This window comes from Ornithorhynchus anatinus, chromosome 17 (genome assembly GCF_004115215.2).
Source record: "Ornithorhynchus anatinus isolate Pmale09 chromosome 17, mOrnAna1.pri.v4, whole genome shotgun sequence".
In the NCBI taxonomy this organism is placed as follows: Eukaryota; Metazoa; Chordata; class Mammalia; order Monotremata; family Ornithorhynchidae; genus Ornithorhynchus; species Ornithorhynchus anatinus.
Genome location: NC_041744.1, coordinates 36,226,236 through 36,242,499, shown reverse-complemented (window position 1 = coordinate 36,242,499; position 16,264 = coordinate 36,226,236). Strand labels below are relative to the sequence as shown.

The 16,264-nt window shown below is 52.6% G+C and overlaps 1 protein-coding gene across 1 annotated transcript in view; it reads left to right on the top strand.

The window, feature by feature from the left end:
* The window catches only part of IFT57 (intraflagellar transport 57), a 40,877-nt gene extending 25,446 nt beyond the window's left edge, over window positions 1-15,431 (top strand). Inside the window, exons 7-11 of the mRNA XM_001518571.5 lie at window positions 6,220-6,291; window positions 7,805-7,936; window positions 10,084-10,146; window positions 12,016-12,082; window positions 15,058-15,431. Coding sequence (XP_001518621.1) covers window positions 6,220-6,291; window positions 7,805-7,936; window positions 10,084-10,146; window positions 12,016-12,082; window positions 15,058-15,236 — 513 coding nt within the window. The 3' untranslated portion in view covers window positions 15,237-15,431. The remainder of the gene's footprint in view (window positions 1-6,219; window positions 6,292-7,804; window positions 7,937-10,083; window positions 10,147-12,015; window positions 12,083-15,057) is intronic.
* The last annotated feature ends 833 nt before the right edge of the window (window positions 15,432-16,264 follow it).

Here is a 16,264-nt window from a genome sequence, read left to right as displayed (position 1 = left end):
TACGGGGAACCAGATTCTGAACCGAGCGTCTCGTAGCCGCCACAGCGCTCAGCGCGGGATAAGCGCTTCATCCATACTCTAGTTACCTTTGTCGTCTTCACCGGCGGGTGGTTCCTGCCGCAGCCTCGTGGAGTTGAGGGCGGAAGCAGCCGTTTAAGACTCCTCCTGTCCCGGCTTAATAGCGGGGCCTGCGTGGAACCTGACCTGAACGCCTCGTATCTCAGCCCGGCGCTAAACGTAAAGTAAGCGCCGAATCCCACCCCAGCTGTAATAATAATGATGTTGGCATTTGTTAAGCGCTTACTATGTGCAAAGCACTGTTCGAAGCGCTGGGGAGGATACAAGGTGAACAGGTTGTCCCACGTGGGGCTCACAGTCTTAATCCCCGTTTTCCAGGTGAGGTCACCGAGGCCCCGAGAAGTTAAGTGACTTGCCCAGAGTCACAGCAGACAAGTGGCGGAGCGTTACATTTGGGAGCCCTCAGAGCCTGAGGTTATTTTTATTTCCCCCTCCTGGAATCCTAGTCTTCCCAGAGCATAATAATAACGTTGGTATTTGTGAAGCGCTTCCTATGTGCAGAGCACCGTTCTAAGCGCTGGGGGAGATGCAGGGGCATCGGGTGGTCCCACGTGAGGCTCACGGTTAAACCCCATTTAACAGTTGAGGTAACTGAGGCACAGAGAAGTCAAGTGACTTGCCCAGAGTCACACAGCTGACAAGTGGCAGAGCTGGGAGTCGAACCCATGACCTCTGCCTCCCAAGCCCGGGCTCTTTCCACTGAGCCTTAAGCGCTTAGTACGGAGCTGTGCCCACTCTAAGCGCTCAAGAAACGTTTCTCGAATGGTATTTGTTAAGCGGTCAGTAGAGTGCCGTGCACACGGGAAGCGCTCGATAAATTTTTTTATGATATTAAGCGCTTAGATGATTCGTGCAGTGAGCGGAAACTTGAACAAGGTTTAATGCCCTCTGGATATTGCAAATTAAACGGCAGTGACACTTTTTCCAAGGTATAATGAAACGTATCCTGCGAAAACATTGTAAGAGTTGGCTGACTGCTATCTTCATTCCAACAGAAACGACTGTGAGATTTATGTAAACCTTGCCGTTCACTGCAACAGATTCGGAGGCAGAGGTTAGTGAAAAAAAAAATCTCGAAGTATCATCTCTAACCTTTCGGAGAGATCGCTCTCGCTGCATCCTCTCGGTTGAAATGGGGTGATAAAAAGAATTTTAAATTTAAAGTCGCCGCAGGCAACTTCACAATTTATTTAACGAATAAGCAGGCTTCATATGCTAAGCTCCTATTCTCCGCTCTGACCCTACAGGAAAAGGGCTTTTTAGAGGAATGACGTTTGCCGAGGTTTGAGTCACTCGTACCAGCTTCGGCTCTTAAACCCACTACTCGAGGATACGCGGGTGCCGTAGAGGCGGACGAGAGGAAGACTTGCAGACGGTGTTTCTTAAATGTGTATTTTGTCTGCACTCTTCAGGAATTCCGAGAAGCGGCGTGGCCTAGTGGTTGGAGCACGGTCCTCGGAGTCGGAGGGGTCCGAGCCCGGCCCTTCCACTTATCTGCTGTTTGACCGTGGGCGTTCCACTTCACTTCTCTGTGCCTCGGTTCCCTCATCTGGACAATGGGGGTTTCGACCGTGAGCCCCATTTGAGACGTGGACCGCGTCCAACCCGATTAACTTGTACCTACCCCAGCGCTTCGCACAGTGCCAGGCGCGTAGAGTTGCGCGGATACCATACAAAAAGTTTTAATACCTCTCAGAAGAGGTGAAAAACTCAATGAAGGGGATCGGCGATGATCAGAAGTGAACAGCAGTTAGATGTCTAAGCCAAGAAAAGTGTTGGGAGTCAGTTGTATTTATTGAGCGCCTACTGTGTGCAGAGCACTGTACTGGGCGCTTGGGAAAGTAGAGTATGACAGTAAACAGATGCGTTCCCTGCCCACAACGGGATTACACTCAGTTCCCTGTTTCACAGCCAAATTTGGGCCCAGGAGCCTTTTTGGGGGGGGAAGGGGGTTGAAAACCAAACGCTACTGTCAAGATCACCCTGCTACTTGTCAAGATTATCCATCTCTAAACTGGAAACGAGCAGGCGAGAGACAGAGAATTGAATGCTTCACAGAGGGACTGCAAAAGAAAGCCCACCGCTGGAAGGCTTAATAAAATCTGTAAGAGGGATGGAGATTCAAATTGAGCGAATCGGATAATGGCCAGGCTCCGTTCCTTCGCTTCTCGGAGATTTGCAAGTTAAGTAACCTTCGGATTGGAGGAGCGCATGGCTCAGTGGAAAGAGCACCGGCTTTGGAGTCAGAGGTCATGGGTTCGAAGCCCGGCTCTGCCACTCATCAGCTGTGTGACTGTGGGCGAGTCACTTCGCTTCTCTGGGCCTCAGTTCCCTCATCTGTAAAATGGGGATGAAGACTGTGAGCCCCACGTGGGACAACCCGATTCCCCTGTGTCTACCCCAGCGCGTAGAACGGCGCTCTGCCCATAGTAAGCGCTTAACAAATACCGATAATTATCATTATGAGAGTAGCTGCCTGTCAATCAATCGATGGTGTTTACTGAGCGCTTACTGGGTGCAGAGCACTGTACTAAGCGCTTGGGAGAGGACAGGGCGACAATAAACCGCACGTTCCCTGCCTACAACGAGCGTGCGGTCTAGAGGGGCATAAACGAACGCAGAGGAGAGGGCGGATAAGTGAAATGAGGGCTTAGTCCGGGAAGGTCTCTTGGAGGAGATGGAATTGAAGGTGGGGAGAGTGGGATGTGAAGAGGGAGGGAATTCCAGGTGCGAGGGAGGGTGTAGGCGGCATTCACGGAGCGCTTACTTTATGCAGAGCCCTGTACTAAGCTCACGACTTGAGCGTATCATCGGTTGTTTTGGTCACTGCTTCTTTGTTTGTGTAAGACGCTCCGATCGCACATCGCAGAGGCTTCGCGTGTTGGGTCGTTTCAAGAGGGACAGAGGTTCCGCCCCACTTCTCCCTCGTGGCGGGTGAAATAGTTGAACGTGCGTTGGCTGATTTTTTGATTGCCTTCCTCTGTACCTACGGTGTCAACCGAAGAGCGTCGGGAAATGCGTAATGAGTAACAAGGAACCGGCAGCTGGAGAAGGCTTACGGTCATATAAATAGTTCAGAGAAGATGTATAAATGACATGCTCTTCGTATAATAGAAACAGACATTTGTGCCCGATAGATGGCATATAAATATTTATTGATCTCAATTCAAATTCCAGACTGACTGTTTCGTTCTAGTCAATACAGATTATACAGGCGTTTAATGTTTCCTGTTAAAATATTGATTAGAAGCATCCATTTGAAAGCAAAGTGACCGGACACTGCCCGGAAGAAGATGTTTTCAATTATCTTATTCAATTTGAAGTATCTCAGGATGAATCCTTTTTTCTCCTCTCCTCCATTCCCTTGTCAGGTATCTCCTGGCCTAATAGCTATCTGTTGGATGAAATCTTGCTGCCAGACTAAACCTCGGTTTCCTTCACGAGTATTGACCGTTTTTTGTTAACAGTGACGACGATCACGGTATTCTTTAAGTCCTTACTAGGTGTCGGGCCCCGTACTGAGCGCCGGGAGAGAGCGAGACAAGATAAGCAGGTTGGAAACACAGTCTGAGGAGGAGGGAGACCAGGAATTGAATCCCCATTTTACGGACGAGGAAACTGAGGCCAGAGGAGTGAAGCGACTTACCCGAGGTCACCCAGCAGTCGAACGGCTGAGCCGGGATGAGAACTCAGGTCCTCTGACTCCCAGAGCTTTCTCTGTGTCAGACACCGTACTGAGCACTGAGATGGGTCCAAGCAGATTGGGCTCACAGTCTTAATCGCCATATTACAGACGAGGGATCTGGGGCCCAGAGAAGTGAAGTGCCTTGCCCAAGGTCACACAGCTGACAAGCGGTGGAACCGAGATTAAAACCCAGGTCCTTCTGACTCTTTCCACTAGGCCACGCTGCTTCTCTATAAATACTAATAAATAAATCTATAGCTTACACGTTGATTTATATCAATGTCTGTCTCGCTCTCTAGACTGTAAGCTCACTGAGGGCGGGGAACGTGTCTACCAACTCTGTTTTATTTTCCCAAGCGCTTAGTACTGTGCTCTGCACACAGTAAGCACTCAATAAATACCTTTGATTGACTGATCGATAAGAACAGACAAGGCTGGGGGGGTGGGAGAGAGGGGAGTATTAAAATACTTAAAGGGGTACGGATTTAAGCGCGTAGGTGACGCAGAGGGGAGGGAGGATTCATTCGATCGGATTTCTTGCGCGCTTGCGGTGTGCAGAGCGCTGTACTGAGCGCTCAGATGGGGCGATGAGAGATCAGTCCTAGGTGATGCAGAGCTCGTCCCAAAGAGTACAGAATATCTGACATTTGCTATTTGAGTCCAGGGATGCTACTGGCAAGTATAATTGGTTTAAACGATCATTTCTTTTCTAGTCAGATTTTTTTGGTCGTCGCTCTTCTGACAGATAGTCATAAACATTAACCGCCAGAAAGCCGTGTTTACGATCATTTGTATTCCAGTTGTCAGACATCACTCTGTGAGCACGCCAAAGAGTTTACGTCTGCGTCGACCTTTCCATCCTTAAATGTCTTCTTTCTGGTGCTCCCTAACCCGACTGCAGATTAGATACAAGAACCTAAAAACACAGCTCAGGCGGGCCCATTTTCTCCAGCCTCGGATTAACAAACCCGGGACGGCACGGGGCGTCGGTTTAAAAAAATAAAGAAGACTGTGTCTACGTGGGGCTTTTCAAGTCCACGCGTTCCTCTCCATCCAATTTGCTACCACGCTGATCTAAGCACTTATCATTTCCCGCTTTGCCTCTGTATCACCCTCCTCGTCGGCCTCCTCGCTTTCCTGTCTCTCCTCACTCGGGTCCATATTTCACTCTGCCGTCCGGATCATTTTTCTCCAGAGGCGTTCTGGTAACCATCGCCCCACTCCTCACCAACCTCCAGTGGTTGACCACCCACCTCCGCATCAGATTCTCTCCGTCCTCGGCTTTAAGGCTCAAAAAACTCCCCCCTCCTCCTTACCTCACCGATTTCCACACCACCACCCAACCTACTCTCTGTACTTCAATCTCGCCTATCCTGACCCTTGCCCACGTCCTTCCCTCAGGCCTGGAATTCCCTCCCCCGTCGTCGTCGTCAGTCCTTCTCTCCCCACCTTTGAAACCTTCCTAAAATCACATCTTCTCCTCCAAGAGGCCTTCCCGGACTGATGTTAGTATAAATAAATGACAAACCCGTACATCAGTAGGGCTGAGATGGGATGAACAGAGGGTTCAAATCCAAGAAGGGGTGGAGAAGAGGAAATTATGGTACTTGTTAAGCACTTACTCCGTGCCGGGCACTGTACTGAGCGCTGGCAGTGGCGGCTCACGGAGGGAAGGCCTCTTGGAGGTGTGATTCTAATGAAGCTTTGAATGTGGCGGATGCGGGCGCCTGTCGGATATGAAGAGGGAGGAGGTTTCAGGCCGGAGGCGGGACGTGGGTAAGAGGTCGGCGGTGAGATAGTCGAGATCGAGGTACAGAGGAGTAGCGCGTGAACCGGGTCGGAGTTGGAAATCAAGGGGGCAAGAGGATTGAGGGCTTTGAAGCCAGTGACGAGGAGTTTCCGTTTCACGAGGAGGTGGGCGGGCAACCACTGTAGGGTCTTGAGGAGTGGGGGACGTGGACTGAACGTTCTCGTAGAAAAACGATCCCGGCAGCAGAGTGAAGTATGGACTGGAGAGACGGGAGGCAGAGAGGTCAGCTGGGAGGCCGACGCGGCAGTCGAGGCGGGGTGGAATAAGTGCTCGGATTAATGTGGTACCGGTTTGGATGGAGAAGAAAGGGTGGATTTTAGCAACGTTGGAAAGGTCGAACCGACAGGATTTGGGGACGGATTGACCGGGTGGGTTGAATGAGAGAGATGAGTGGGATAAAAACCAAGGTTATGGCCTTGTGGGACATAGTGGTGCCGTCTACAGGGAATGGGAAACTCGTGGGGAAGAGAGGAGGACGGGGATTGGGTGGGAAGATTCGGACATATTACGTTTGAGGGGTCCTGAGGGCCGGAGGGAATGCCGGACTGCGGGGGTGGAGAGAGATCAGACTACTGACAGATAAGAATTCATCCTTAGATTGTTGCTGATGGAGTAGTTGAATACTGTCGCGTGCTTCCTTGTGTAGGATTGGAGAATCCACGTAGACCAGATGCACCAACATAAAGAAGCAATCGAATCGGCTTTAAAAGAGACGAAGGTGGGTCCGAAACCTAATCTGCGGCGTGAGCGTACAAGGAGATCATCTCATTAGCGATGTATTCTCGTCTGCCTGGCTTGCCTATAGAACAAGGGCTGAGCAACAGCATGGCCTAATGGATAGCGCAAGGGCCTGCGAGGCAGAGGACCCGGGTTCTAATCCCAGCTCCTCCACTTGTCTGCTGCGTCACCTCGGTCAAGTCACTTCACTTCGCTGGGCCTCGGTTGCCTTGACTGTAAAATGGGGACTAAGACCGTGAGCCTTATCTGGGGCCGGGACGGTGTCCGAACCGACTAGCTTGTATCTACCCCAGCGCTTAGCACAGTGCCTGGCACATAGCAAGCGCAAATGCCATTAAAAAAAGGCGTTGGGTTTTTGCTCGCCCTCCCGTTGGGGAAACCTTATGCTCTGGCACTCGCCTGTTCCAATTTCCCACCGGGGGCCCAAGCGTTTTCTTCTGGTACCGTGTAGGAGGCTGAGCCCGATCCCATAGTTCCCTCACGGCCCTCTGGCCCCAACGCACAAGGCCTCTGGTCCTCAGAATTGAGTTCGGTGTAAAATCTCCAGTTCACTTGCTTCTCGCATAATCCCTTCGGGTCGGCACATCCCGCAAATTGTAATTTCCCCCAGGACGGTAATAATAATAATGTTGGTATTTGTTAAGCGCTTACTATGTGCCGAGCACCCTTCTAGGCGCTGGGGTAGATACGGGGTAATCAGGTTGCCCCACGCGAGGCTCACAGTCTTCATCCCCATTTTACAGATGAGGACACTGAGGCCCAGAGACTTGCTCACAGTCACACAGCTGACAAGTGGCAGAGCCGGGATTCGAACTCGTGACCTCGGACTCCCAAACCCGGGCTCTTTCCACTGAGCCACGCTGCTTCAACAATAATAATGATCAGTCAGTCGATCGTATTTATTGAACGCTTTCTGTGTGCGGACCACTGTACTAAGCACTTGGGAGAGTACAACAAATGGACAGATTCCCTGCCCACAGCGAGCTTACAGTCTAGAGGGAAATAAGAATAATAATACCACTAATAGTAATAATAACAATCCTTGTTAAACTCCTTACTGTGTGCCAAGCACTGTTCTAAACACATGGGGAAGATGCAAGTGAATTAGTCTGGACACAGTCCCTGTCCCACGTGAGGCTCACGGTCTAAATAGGAGGGAGTAGGATTTAATCCCCATTTTACAGATGAGGTAACCGAGGCACAGAGAAGCGAAGTGACTTGTCCGAGGTCACACAGCGGACACGTGGCAGAGCCGGGATTGGAACCCGGGTCCTCTGGCTCCCAGGCCAGAGCCGCGTCACGCCTGCCTTCTCTACTCTCCCAAGTGCTTAATACAGCGCTCTGCCTACGGTAAGCGCTCGGTACCTTCCACTGATCGAAAAGGGGCCCCGAAAGGCCGGGGTCCGTGGGAGGGCCGGGGAGAATATTTCTTCGGCCGTCTGAAGTGGGTTTCTGTAACCTCTCACCCTTCGAATCTCCGATTAACCTTTCAGGGCTACCTGGATAGACTTCATAATGAAATCACTCGGACGCTGGAGAAGATCGGCAGCCGGGAAAAGTACATCAACAATCAGCTGGAGTCCTTAGTGCAAGAGTATCGGACCGTCCAGACCCAACTGAGTGAGGTAAGTGAAGAGGTCTGAAGGCTCTCCTCCCGTGGAGAACCGAGGCCCGAGCGACATCGGTATTGGCGTGACCCCTTTAATAATAATAATAATAACGTGGGTATTTGTTAAGCGCTTACTTTGTGCAGAGCACCGTTCTAAGCGCTGGGGGGGGGATCGGGTCGTCCCACGTGAGGCTCACGGTTAATCCCCATTTTACAGGTGAGGGAACTGAGGCACAGAGAAGTGAAGTGACTCGCCCACGGTCACACAGCTGACCGGCGGCGGAGCCTTCATCATCCTCCCGTCGGTTCTCCCGTCATCCCGGTGGCCCCGTGGGCTTTCCGGGGAGCCCCTGAGAGGACAGATATGGGTCTCCTCGTTTTCCAGCTGGGCGAAATCCGTGGGGGATTTTAATCCACTTCGGCGGTCTGCCCGGTTCCCCGTCGTAATTACAGTTGTCCCGTGAAACCCGTAGCTCAGTGGGCCCATCCGGATGCGGGTGACGGCGGAGAGGCAGCGTTGCCTAGCGGGCCCGGGCGTCAGAGGACCAGCCTTCTGAGTCCCACTCGGCCACGCGACTCCTGCGTGACCCTGGGCGGGTCCCTTCGCTTCTCCGTGCCTCAGTTCCCTCTTCTGTAAAATGGGGATTGAGCCCGGGAGCCCCCCGTGGGCCCGGGACCGTGTCCACCCCGACCAGCTGCTCTCTGCCCTGTGCTCAGGTCGGTGCCTGGCAAACTAGTAAGCGCTTAACAGATAACGTAAAGGAAACCGAGAAGGCCTCGCGGGTTCAGTTTCCGCTTGTTGCACTGTGTGCCATCGGCACCTTTAGCTGTAGAAGAGAAGATAATAGTCGGGCTGGTGTATTTGATGCAGACTCCATTTGCAGGTGTCAAGAAGAGAGACGACCTATAATAGACAATGTAAAAGCGAGAGGCATTCTGAGCCGCACATGAGCAGTAAATTAATTAAATGAGAGCCTTCAAAAAAATACACTCCAATTTCCTGGATTTGCAAAGGGGGAAAAAGAAAAGCACCGCGGGTTGACTTCGGCAGCGGGTCCTCCGGCAGCTAATGGCTAAAGCCTTGAGTCTGGGGCTCTCGACCTCCGGCTCCCGGATCTCCGTAATTTCTGGCTGGAATTTGACTTGGGCAGGCACGGCCTCGCCTAAACAGGGGAGGGGAGAGGGAGTCTTCGGCTGGGTGGCTGCCAATTTGACGTTTCCGACCTAGCCGGACCGGAAGGCGGGGCGTTTCTCGGCCCGAGCGGTGGGCCGTAACCAACCGATCGCACCCTCGTTCTCCTCACCCGCCCAGTGAGATCTGGGAGGCCACTGGGGAGAAGCAGCATGGGCCTGGTGGGTGGAACACGGGCCCGGGAGTCAGAGGACCTGGGTTCTGATCCCGGCTCTGCCAATCGCTTTCCGCGAGGAAGTCGCTTCACTTCTCTGGGTCTCGGTGGCCTCGACTGGAACATGGGGATTCCACGCCTGCTTTTAAAACCGTGAGCCCCCCCGCGCGGAAAGGGACTGCGTCCTACCTAATTAGCTTGTACCTACCCCGGCGCTCAGACCGGTGTTTGACGCAGAGTAAGCGCTTACCAAGTACCGTAAAACAAGCCAGCCAATAAACCGACCCTCCAAAGGCTACGACTCTCCTTCCGACAGCCACCCGGCAACCGTCAGAGACGAGCGATTTATCGTTAGGTTCGTTCCTAAGGAGGGTGCGCTGGCTTGATTGCAGTGTCCTCCTGTTTGTTCATCCCGGTTAATTGCCGAGCGTGACGATCTATTTTGACTGATTTTTTTAGATTTTTTTTTTTTTTCTGCTTGCGATGCAAATGAGGGAGCATGAGCCCCAGACTGTGAATTAGCGAGGACAGTTGCTCCATCTTTCAGGGATTTTGAGAAGTTGGGCTTTGGAATTTGGAAGCCGGACCTTAGCTGGAGGTCTCCCCTGAAGCCCCCGGGATCCACTGGGTCCACGAAATCACTCCGCTTTTCATTTTCGCAAATATATGGAAGAGAGGAGAAGGGAGTTTTGTCACAGGGTGATACACGGGAATGGGAATGGCGCAGGGACCGGGTTGGAGTGATCTTCTGCATCTGTGTTGGGTCATCGTTGAAAGGAAGTGAAATAAAATGCTTTCTCTTTTCTTTTTTCCCCAGGCCACGGAACTATACCAACAGAGAAACGGAGGCGTGACTGAAAGGACTAGAATTCTTTCTGAGGTAGAAACCGGGGACTTTGATCTCAATTCCTAAATCGTTTGCCAGACTTCTGGACACTAGATTTAATTTTTTAAAAACCTTTCAGGGGACAGATCTTTGTCTGCTGGACAGTAACACCGCCGCCCCCCCCCCCCCCCATACACACACCCAGGTTTTTGTTGCATAATAAATGACTTCCAAGAACTTGCTAGAAGAGAAAGCGCTCTTCATTTTTTATTTAAGGTCTGCCATTTGCATCACTCCCCATAGGCTCAAGTCTCTCATTTGCCTTTATCGTCAGTGGCACCGGAGGAATCAGTACGAGACAGAGTCTAAAGTGCATCGGCTCGGGGCCCCAGGATTGAAGATTTTAGGGATCCATTTCAGTTCCCTGACAGTTCACCTACCGATCTGGGTCACGGTTTCTCCGTGTGCCCCAGAAAACGCCATTTCCTTAACCTCTGAGCCATTCCGTGTACCGTTTGGCTCTCTGCGTGTCATCCCATCTCTCATTTTCCATCAGTCCATCGATGGTATTTATTGAGTGCTTACTGCGTGCAGAGCGCTGTAGTGAGCCCTTAGAGCTCCAGAGCTAACTGCTCAGCTCTCCAGAAGGACTGATATTTTTGTGGGAGCCAAACAAGAAAGAGCATGGCCTGGCGGACAGGAATCAGAAGGACCTGGGTTCTAAATCCAGCTCTGCCACTTGTCCACTGCGTGACCATGGGCAAGTCGCTTCCCTTCTCTGTGCCTCCGTTTCCTCATCTGTAAATTGGGGATTAAGACCGCGAGTCCCATGTGGGACATGGACTGTGAGCAACCTGATGATCCTGTATCTGCCCCAGCGCTTTAGAACGGTGCCCGGCACATGGTAAGCGCTTAATAAATACCATAAAAAATAAAAGGTTCAAATGCTTTCAGTGGGTGAGGCCTTTGCTCCGGGATCCCGGGCAGCTAGGGCTGTTAATCAGTCGGTACTTAGCCGGCGCCTAGCAAAATTTCAGATAGGTTTTTTAAATTGGTAAAACTGCCTACCTTCTCCACTGCCAACTCACATACTTGGTGCTAACCGACCGGTTTATTGCAGTCCGACAGAGTGAGACTCGAGGAGATCACTCTGTGCCCTCTCAGCGGCCCCTTAAAATACCTTACCTACGGTTTTGAGTTTCCTTCCTTTTCTTTTTAATAGTATTTAAGTGCTTTCTGTGGGCCAGGCACCTTTCTAAGCGTTGGGGTAGATACGAGCCAGTCGTGTTGGACACGGTCCGTGTCCCACATGGGGCTCACAGTTTTAATCCCAGTTTTACCGATGAGGCAACTGAGGCCCAGAGAAGCGAAGTAACTTGCCCGAGGTCACCCAGCAGACAAGTGGCAGAGCCGGGATTGGAATCCGTGACCTTCTGACTCCCAGATCCGTGCTCCGTCAACGAAGCCGTACTGCTGCTTGATTTCCACCTAGAAAAATAGTCTCTCCGGTGTCCCTGAGAGTACCGGGCTGAAGAATTAAACGCGAACCGTTTGGGGATCCAAACCCGCCAACGTGCGTGTGCACCTTTAAAATTAAAGACCGATGAGCAGAAAACACGATAGCCTGTGCAGATGTCGTGATAAAATTGCAAATCTTGAATGACTCGGGAGTTTTCTTCCTCAACTCTCTCTCTCTCTCTCTTCACCTCAGAAAGCTAATGAGAAACCGATTGAACACGTTTTAATTTTAATGTGCACAAGACTCTCTGAAGAGGAAAGGTTTTGTGTATATGCAAACGATTTCTTATGATTGAAATCGGGTCCAGATTACCCATTCTTAATACCCTCATGCCAGCGGCACGCAGAATATCAAAATGGTCCTGAAAAATGTGGTTTCATGAATACCTATTCTGTCTGTCTAAGATTACTGAAGAATTGGAGAAGGTAAAGCAGGAAATGGAAGAGAAAGGGAGCAGCATGACTGATGGCGGTAAGTATTCCCTGATTCAGGAAAACATACACCTGGGAGAGAGGAAGGCAGAAGCAGGGTGGCCCGGCAGGAGGAGCGCGGTCCTGGGCGTCAGAGACCCTGGGTTCTAATCCCAGTTCTGCCTTTTCCCTGCTGTGTGACTTTGGGTAAGTAACTTTACTTCTCTGGCCTCCGTTCCCTCATCTGCAAAACGGGGGATTCGGTACCTGTTCTCCCCCTTAGACTGCGAAAGAGAAAGGGGGAGCGGAGAGAGGTGGGGGGTGGGAGGCTAAGAGACCCAGAGAGCGTCAAAGGAAGGCAGACACGTGGAGGGAGAGAGGGCAGAAAGAGGGAGATTCAGAGACCCAGAAAGTCAAAGGAAAGCCGAGGCACGGAGAGAGGGAGAGGGAGGTAGAAAGAGGGAGGCTAAGAGACAGAGTTAAAGGAAGGCAGAGACGTGGAGGGAGAGAGGCAGAGAGAGAGACCTAGAGAGAGACAGAGGAAGGCAGAGACATGGAAAAAGAGAGGCAGAAAGAGGGCGATTCAGAGATCTGGAGAGAGTCAAAGGAAGTCAGAGGCGTCGGGGGAGAGAGGCAGAAAAGGGGAGACAAAGAGACCCAGAGAGAGAGTGAAAGGAAGGCAAAGACATGGAGAGAGAGAGAGAGAGAGAGTGGTAGAAAGAGGGAGGCTAAGAAACTTAGAGTTAAAGGAAGGCAGAGACCTAGGGAGAGAGAGAGTGAAGCAAAAAGAGGGAGATCCAGAGAGTCAAAGGAAGGCAGAGAGAGAGAGAGAGAGCTTGCGCAGGCTCAAGAAGGAGAGCCAGCGGGTCCCCCGCCCACGTACTGGAGTTAATGAGTCAGTCACGGCCCAGGAGCCTCTGCTGCTCCGTGGAGCGGAGCATCTACCGGGAACCCGAAGCGGGAGGTTTCTGGGGGCTCTGGGCTGCGGGGACCTGGGGCCGCCTGAGAGCTGGTTCCCAAGTCGCCTGAACCCGCCCGCCCCTCAGTCAGACAAATCAGTTTCTTGAGAGCTTTCCGAGCGCCGAGCCCCGTGCGAGGCTCTTGGGAGAATTGACGCGACCGCTGCCCTGAGGGAACTCCCGACGTAGTGGCTAGCCCTGTCCAAGTCCAGCGGGTCTGAGCAGCCCCTGACCTGTCCCCAGAAGCCTGTATGCTGGCGGGGTTCGGGCCCGTCCTCCGGCGGGCTGAGAGTCTGTTGGCTCCATCCGACCGAATTGAATCCATCTCTCCCGGGGGTCCGCGCCAGGGGAGGATGGACGGGGAAGGGATGGGAGAAGAGGAGGAGGACGGAGAAGCCTGTCACCTGGGCGAGGGCCGGGACGTCTCGGGCTAGTCCCCGGGGGAGCCTGCCTTTTTGGGGCTTGAAGGGGCCTGGGAGAGGCCCTTTCTGGAGAGAAGTGGCGTGTATCATGCCCCCCGTCCCCAGCATGGACCCCCCCACCCCCAGGAGGCATCCTCGCGTTCCCGTATGGGGGAGTCCATTACCTCAGAGAGGGCCGGAAAAGCAAGCTCGGATCATCAGAAACAGGCATCTCTCTCCTCTCTGTTTGTGTCTCTGTCCCCTCAAATAATGGCCCCAAGGCTATCGTAACCTCCACTAGATGGTTAGCTCCTCAAGAGCCGGGATCATATTTGGTCACACTTTCCCTAGGTCTTAATGCAGTGCTCCGCCCACAGTAAGCGCTCCATAAATACCATATCGGAACAGAGGGGTGATCGTCCAGTGCCCGGCACGTCAGTAAGGGCTCAACAAATGCCACTAAAAATATAAAATTATCTTTGTGGTATTGGTTAAGTGCTTACCGTGTTTCCCAGGCCTGTACTAAGCACCGGGGTAGATACCAGCTAGTCAAGTCAGACACTCCCACATGGGGTTCACAGTCTCAGGAGGAGGGAGAACAGATACTGAATCCCCATTTTACCGTTGAGGAAACTTGACTGAGGCCCATAAAAGTTAAGTGACTTGCCCGAGGTCCCGTGGCCGGCAAGTGGGGGATACGGGATTAGAACGCGGGTCCCCCGACTACCCGGCTTCTCTTTAGTCCAAATTGACCCTGAATCATTTTTTAATGATATTTAAGTGCTCACTATGTGTCAAACACTGTCCTAAGTGCTGGGATAGGTACACGTTAATTAGGTCAGACACAGCGTGTGAGCCCCACGTTGGGACGGGAACTAAGTGGGAGGGAGAACGGGTATTTAATCCCCATTTTAGAGCGGATGCAACCGAGGCAAAGAAAAGTGAAGTGACTAGCCCAAGGCCACACAGTAAGCAGGTGGCAGAGAGCCAGGATTAAAACCCAGGTCCCCCCAGGCCCGTGCTCTACCCACTAGGTCCCGTTGGTTCCCGTTGCTTTCACCTCCCAGTGTCTTGCCCACACGGGCATCCCTTCCGATTCCAGCAGAAGGAAGCAGGATTCTTCTACCTTTACTCATTTTGGGCAGGGAACCGGTCTGCTCATTGTCGAATTATACTCTCCCAAGCGCTTAGTCCAGTGCTCCGCCCACGGTAAGCGTTCAATAAATAGAAGCAGTATGATCTAGTGGGTAGAGCACGGACCCGGGAGTCAGAGGGACTTGGGTTCTAATCCCGGCTCGGCCCCTCGTCTGCTGTGGGACCTTGGGCAAGTCACCTCACTTCCCTGTGCCTCAGTTACCTCATCTGTCAAATGGGGATAGACCGTGAGCCTCATGTGTCCAACCTAAGAAGCTCCTATCTATCCCAGTGCTTAGTACAGTGTCTGGCACATAGTGCCTAACACGTACCATTTTTTTTTTTACAAAAAAAGTGACTCGCCCAAAGTCACACAGCCGACGGGCAGCCGAGCTAGGATTAGACCCCAGGTCCGCGCTCTACCCTCTAGACCACATTGCCTCTCCGATCTTTCCGCTCGGGCTCCAGTGAGCACGGCCCTTTCGTCTTTCCCGAACCCGACAGCGGGGGTTGATGACCCCGATGTCGTTTTCTTTTTCCAGCTCCTCTGGTCAAGATCAAACAGGGCCTAACCAAACTGAAGCAGGAAACGGTTCAGATGGACATCCGGATCGGTGTGGTGGGACACACTCTGCTGCAGTTGAAGCTGAAGGAGAAATCCAACATGACGAGGGACATGCACGTGACCACCATCCAAGACCCCACGCTCAACTCCTTCTGAAGCCCCCCCCCCCCCCCCCCCGGGGGACCACGGGCCGCGGACGCATCCGGCGGGTCCGAGCCGCCGCCCCGGCCGTTCTCTCCGGGCGTGCCCAGTCGGCTCCGGCCGCTCGGGCCGGGGTGAATTCTGTGACTTCAAACTCTTAACCGTGCTTCTGTTTTTAATAAAAATAACCTCAGCGTTCCCGTGGACCTACTTGACCCTCCAACACCGTTTCACGCTTCTGTAATCGCAGTCGGTGGAGCCTCCTTGCTGAGGCGGAGACAGCGACCGCATCGACGGCATCCGCTGAGCTCGGAGCACTCGATCGGATGCTTTTTTAAAAAAATAGCATCTGGTAAGCTCTTGCTACGTGTCGGGCGCTATGCTAAATGCTGGGGACCATACGAGTTAATCGGGAAGGATACGGGCCTTGTCCCACTTGGGGCTCACGGTCTGAGCGGGAGCAAAAACGGGTACGTGTAGAATCAGTCGACCGGTGGTATTTATTAAGCACCTACTGTGTGCGGAGCACTGCGGAGAGTACGGTAAATAGAGTTAGTAGACGTGTTCCCTGCCCGCAAGCTTATATAGAGAGTTTATCGGCGGCAGCTTCGGCTCCCCAGAAGACTACAGTCTGGTGAGTTTATTGGTCGTTTTTATTGAGCGCTTACTGTGTGCAGAGCACCGTACCGGCGCCTGGGCGAGTACAATATAACACCGTGACAGAATCGGTAGACGTTCCGTGTCCGCAGCGAGCTTCCGGACAGGGACCCGAGGGCCGTGGGGGTGAGGGAGGGGAGAATAAAGGGAGGAAATCCAAGCGCCGGCGTGGTGGAAGTGGGAGAAGAGAAAATGAGGACTTGGTCAGGGAAGGCCTCTTGGAGGTTTCGAAGGTGGGGAGAGGAATCGTCCGTCGGACGTGAAGAGGGAGAGCGGGCCAGGCCGGAGGCGACGGGTAGGCGAGGGGTCGGCGGTAAGATGGGCGAGACGGAGGTGAAGCGAGAGGTCGGCATTAGGGTTGAGGTGACCTCCCTCGCCACACACCC